This window comes from Gracilinanus agilis, chromosome 6 (assembly GCF_016433145.1).
Source record: "Gracilinanus agilis isolate LMUSP501 chromosome 6, AgileGrace, whole genome shotgun sequence".
Taxonomy (NCBI): Eukaryota; Metazoa; Chordata; class Mammalia; order Didelphimorphia; family Didelphidae; genus Gracilinanus; species Gracilinanus agilis.
The window spans coordinates 281,691,120-281,696,936 of NC_058135.1; the positions used below are offsets into that span (position 1 = coordinate 281,691,120).

Below are 5,817 nucleotides of genomic sequence, written 5' to 3' on the forward strand. Positions count from 1 at the left end.
CAATGGTATGGCTGGATCAAAGGGCAGGCATTCTTTTATAGCCCTTTGAGCATAGTTCGAAATTGCCAGCCAGAATGGTTGGATCAGTTCACAACTCCACCAGCAATGCATAAACATCCCAATTGATGTATTGATCTGGAAAACATCAAATTGGATGACCATAATCTCCAATCCCAAAAGACTGATGATCTCCAAAGAGAGGCTAGGAATCTCCAGAAAGAAAGGTTAGACCAAGAGTTTTCAGTCATTTTGATTACCAAATCAATTAAATAAATCAAGTCAAAATGGACCATGGCAATTAGCAGTATAGTGTAATGAAAAGGGTATGAAATTTCAAAGTTACAGGACCTGAGTTTGACTGTTGGCTCTGTTACTTATCTCTCATTCAACCTTTAGCAAATCACTTATCTTCCCTGGGACTCATTTTCCTAATCTGTAAATTAAAGTCCCTTCTGAATGTTAGCTTATGCTCTTATAATAGCCAAAGATCATTATACCCAAAAATATGTTAGTAAAATTTCTAAGTCTCAATAGTGATCTGATACCAAGTTTTCTTGATTAGAGAACATGCCTAGAAATATATCTTGACCAGGTTTGAGAGAATGGAACAAAAAGTATAATTAAATAAAATAATACAGTGAGGTATACTGATAAAATTGAAGTCAAGTGTACCTGAGTTCAAATCTCTTCTCTGGAAGTTAATCTGTGAGCCTGGAAAAGTTACATCTGAAGGAAAGACAAAGCAGAATGATGGGCTCAATAATTTTTTGAAAGGAAAGTGCCCTCCAAGGCTTTTGTTACTATCTTAATTAAATGCTATCTTCCAATTGTGACTTTCAAGACTTCTTGGATTTCCCCATATTTATTACTAGACTCTGAGGCCTTGAAGTTAAGGCAAGCTCCCAAGTATTAGTTTTACTTTTTCCTCTTTTGGACAGTTCACCACTTCTGGATATCTGTTGATTGCATCGGAAAGAAAAGGCACTAAATATCTGGTGAGTAGTGACATTGTCCTTTTTTGTCACTGAGAATGAAGGAAGAAATCATAATTATTAGTGGAAAAGAAGATCTTCAGGAAAGAAAAGTGATGCATTAATTTACTATAGCATATCATATTTTAGTATGATATACAATACTATATCATAGAATAATATAATGTGAATAGCATATTTGTAAAAATAAGTTCATGGAGTAGAAAAATATAACAGAAAATTTTGTTTAAAGAATGATCAGTCTTCACTATTCCAGAAGGCAATGTTCCCAGATATACCTCTGAATTCTTGTCTGAATGTTTGCTTCAAAATATTATTTATTGGATCACTTCTGCCAGAAATGGTATCTATTCCTAACCGCTAGAGAGGTCTGCTGGGCATGCTGAATTTAGATATGGAAGGAAGTTTAGATTTTATTCAAGCTAACTCTTCTCATTTTCCAGAAAACTAAATTAATCTCCCCAAAGGGGGAGTGACTTGGTCAAGGATACCTAGGGAACATGTGGCCAAAGAGAGATGTAAATCCATGTCCCCTGACACAAAACAGTGAGCACTTTCCACTCGTTTGAAAACAAATTGGTAAATAGAAAGAAGACATCATTTTATATAGAAATATGTTTTTGTCAAATGATTCTTTCTCAAGTGCAAGAAGAGGAAATAACAAAGGAAGAAGATACCTGGGAAGGAAGGGAGAGGGAGGAAGGAAAGAAGAAAAGAAGGAAGGAAGGAAGGAAGGAAGGAAGGAAGGAAGGAAGGAAGGAAGGAAGGAAGGAAGGAAGAAAGGAAAAAGGAAAGGAAGAGAGAAGGAAAGAAGGAAAAGAAAAGATAGATTAATCTAAGAAAATTGAAATGTCCAAACCAAAGGTTTTAATAATTGTTCTAATTTCCTCTTAGGCACGAAGCAGCTTGGTAATGGCCATTCTCAGTTCTGTGGTTGCAGGATTTGGGATAATGATTCTCTTATTCAATATGGAGCAAACATCTTCTGTTTTGCATGAATGCCAAAATCAACCAATTGGAGACTTTTGCTTTGCAGCTACGTTTTTATATGTAAGTGATTCTTTTTTGAAAGGCTAAGATGTCACATATAACATGGAGTTAGAAAAATTCATGTTTTTCCTTCAGAGTAAAAGTATTCCTCAAGTCTTTAGGTCATAGAAAAGACTTGCAGTTGTCCACTGCAGGTATATGCAGGAATGGGAAAAAACAGCTGCCTTTTCTATCACAAAGATACTGCTATGATGAGATGAAGAACCTCTGATTCTGCTGGCCTAATTCTTGGGTTCCTTTAGTTATGTCCCTTTTGAGGTGGTGGTCCTGAAAAAGGGTCTGGCTTAAGAAACTGTCAGCCAGGTGACCTTTTAGAATGTATCTATCCTGTGACTCTGCTTTTCACTCTTTGACAGGAGACTGCAGCCATGGTCTTATTCCTCACCATTCTGGAGATGCTTATTGGCTCATTACTCCCTATCAATGAGATAGTTGGAAAAGTTGGGAAAGCATGGTTTGCAAAGGTAAATTGGTGAGAAGTGGTAAAGTGCCTTGAATACAAAGCTAAAAGTCTGAACCTCCTCAAAATTAGAAGGCCTCAGATATTCTTGAATGAGGTAAAAACATCATGAAAATGGTACCTTGGAAAGTAAAATCTGATGTCAATGAGTAAAATAGGTGACCCTTGTGAAGTAGAGGAAGAACTAATGAAATCCATGGAAGATCCAAACACCTCTTTTCAAACTCAGTGGACTTTGTTGGGTGCACATTATAACATCATTTCAATCCCCAGGAAAACTAAGGAACAGTTCTCATTCCTTTTCCATTTTTCCCAAATGCTTATTGGCCATTATTTCCATTCACCTACTCTGAAGTCCAGTTTTCAGGACTTCCTTCTGTTCCTCACTTATAGAACTCCTTCTCCTATCTCCATGTCTTTGAATCTGTCACACTGCATGCTTGAATGTATTTCTTCTTTATTTCTGCCTCACAAAATTCCTTTTTTCCTTTAAGAAGCTGCTCAGATAACAATTTCTGTGAAGCCTTTCTTGATCCCTGAATTGCTAATGCCATCTTTCCAGATAACCTTGTATTTACCTACCATTCAGGTATAAGATACAGACAGGTATAAGGTAGTGATTCATAGAATTATAAGATATAAGTACAAAGAGATGTAAGATAATTCCTTGGCCTAAAGTATCTCAGATTCTAGTTGAGGGCACAAGTCACAAAAATGAAGTAATTTAAAATAATGTAAATCAATACAGAATGAAATTGAATTCTGACACACAGAACACTTGTTAGTGGGAAGAATTCCAGAATCATAGTTAGAAGATTTTTATTTGACTACAAGTTTTGCTATGTAATCATTGTGTAACCTCAAGGATCAAATTAGAAAATACATGTACAGCAATTTTTAAAACTTAAGCTCGTCATTATATATAACTATTTAATATTTATACAGTAATTTAAAGTTTGTACAGCATGTTCCTTTATTATCTCAACTGATCCTCATATCAATGATGTAAAGTATATGACATAGTCACTCTAATTTTACAGGTAAGGAAACTTAAGATTGGAAAAGATTAAGTAACTTGGATTCAATGACTTCCAAGCCCCATTCAGCTCAAAGGTTGTATGTCTATGATTTAACGACTAAAATAAATGAATTGATTCATCTATAACTATTACTCTCTACTAAATATATATCAGGAGCTGTACTTGGCACTTGAGATACATAGACAATACTGAAATAATCCCTGCCCTTGAGAAATATATAATCTAGCCTGGGGAGATGACATGTCCATTTATAAGTATGGAGGAAATAGATTAATAAGACTTTAGGGGGAAGGGAGTAGAAGTTGGGTACCATCAGGAAAGACTTTATTCAGAGGATGGCCTGTGGGCTGAGGTTGGAAACTAAGGTTGGAAGAGATTAAATAACTTGGATTCAAAGACTTCCAAGTTTCTTTCAGCTCAAAGATTGTATGTCTATGATTTAACAACTAAAATAAATGAACTGATTCATCTATAATTATTACTCTCCACTGAATATATATCAGTCTAGCACATGAGATACAGAGGAAATACTGAAATTATCTCTGCCTTTGAGAAATTTATAATCTAGCCCAGGGAGACAACATGTCCATTTATAAATATGTAGGAAATAGATTAATGAGACTTTAGGGGGAAGGTGCTAGAACTTGGGTGCCATTGGGAAAAATATTATTTAGAGGATGGCCTTTGGGCTAAGCTTTAAATATCTCTCTCCCTTTCTCTGTCTCTACCTCTCTTTCTACTTTTCATATACATATATATATATATATATATATGTATATACATATGTATGTGTATATGTGTGTATATATGCATATCCTCCTATGACCTATCATCTATACATTGCCTATCATCTATAATATATATAAATCCCTACATATTTCATATCCAGACTTTTGCTATCACACAGAAATATACAAAAACATACTTTCCTGTTGATAACCTTTTCTTTAACTTCTTTATGGTGATATACTCTAACCTCTTTCTTCAAGGTAGTGGTGCAGATTTCAGGCTGATATAAGATTGGGTGTCAAATTAGAACTTCTGTCCTAGAAATGCTCCTAGTAAATTGATGGGGATGATTGTGCAGGTCTTTATCTCCCATGAGTGGCCTCTTACCATGGAACTTCTCAATCTGTCCTGAAAAGGTAGGAGTGGTAGAAAAGAGATGTGTAAAAGGGGACACAGAAAGCCTCAGAGAGACAAAAGGAGGTGGCTGAACAATTCAATCTAACCTGGAGGAAAGGTCTTGTCATTTAAAATTGTAAGTGTTGTTTTATTTTTCTTCAGCATCCCAAAACTGGTCAAGAAGCTCTTTATGAAGAATTATCCATTTATACCCCAATTGATGAAGTCATAGATCTACAAGAAAGAAAGTCTGCAGCTATGACCCCAAAGGACATAAGCACAGAATCCAGGGAGTTACTTCATTCCACTCTATCTCAACCACCAGAGGAGCTTCTGCAAACTTAGTCTTAAATATCAACAAATGTTTTCAGAACATGGTACAATGTAAAGGGTGTTTGACTTAAGGTCACAGTACCTGGGTTTGACTTCTGCCTCTGTCATTTACTTCCTGTATAACTTTAATAAACAGTTCTGGTTAACAATTCCAGAGGGGAAACCAGTGTTTCTTGTCACTAGGGAGTAGAGGTCCTGCTCATATTTTCATGGAAAAGAGGAATACTAGTGATGTTTGCTACAGAGGAGGATGGGTCCTTCGTGGGTAAATACCAGAGCAGAAAAAAGAAAATAAATGACCACACCTCTCTCTAGATCATGCCACCTTGGAATCACTGAAAACTTGTAGTACTAGCTCTAAAAACAGTGGTATGAAAAAGCCTGAAGCTTGGGACAGTGCCTTCCAACCCCCAAGTAAGTAGAGCCCAACTTTAACATAAAATTCAAAATCAAGAAATAGGCTAGAAACTAAGCTAACCATAAGAAGAAGAATTTGATCTTAAAAAGTTACTATGGTAGCAGGGAAAGCCAAGACACAAACTCAGAAGAAAGCTACAGTGTGAAAGCACCTATAAGTCAAGCTTCAAATAACGGTACTAAATGGGCTCAAGCCCACAAAAATTCCCTGATGAGTTAAAAAAATGAAAAGAATATTAATGGAAAAATTGGGGGGAATGGGAGTGATACAAGAAAATAATGAAAAGAGAATTAACAGTTTGGTGAAAGAGGCACAAAAAAACTGTTGAAGACAGTACCTTTCAAAAATTAACCTGGTGGTAAAAGAGGCACAACAATTCACTGAAGATCTCCTTAAAAA

General features: G+C 35.8%; 1 protein-coding gene across 1 annotated transcript in view; it reads left to right on the plus strand.

Annotated features, from left to right (window-relative positions):
* The window catches only part of LOC123252736 (high affinity immunoglobulin epsilon receptor subunit beta-like), an 11,686-nt gene extending 6,610 nt beyond the window's left edge, over nt 1-5,076 (plus strand). The window contains exons 6-9 of the mRNA XM_044681989.1: nt 939-995; nt 1,887-2,042; nt 2,399-2,506; nt 4,830-5,076. Coding sequence (XP_044537924.1) covers nt 939-995; nt 1,887-2,042; nt 2,399-2,506; nt 4,830-5,012 — 504 coding nt within the window. The 3' untranslated portion in view covers nt 5,013-5,076. The remainder of the gene's footprint in view (nt 1-938; nt 996-1,886; nt 2,043-2,398; nt 2,507-4,829) is intronic.
* The last annotated feature ends 741 nt before the right edge of the window (nt 5,077-5,817 follow it).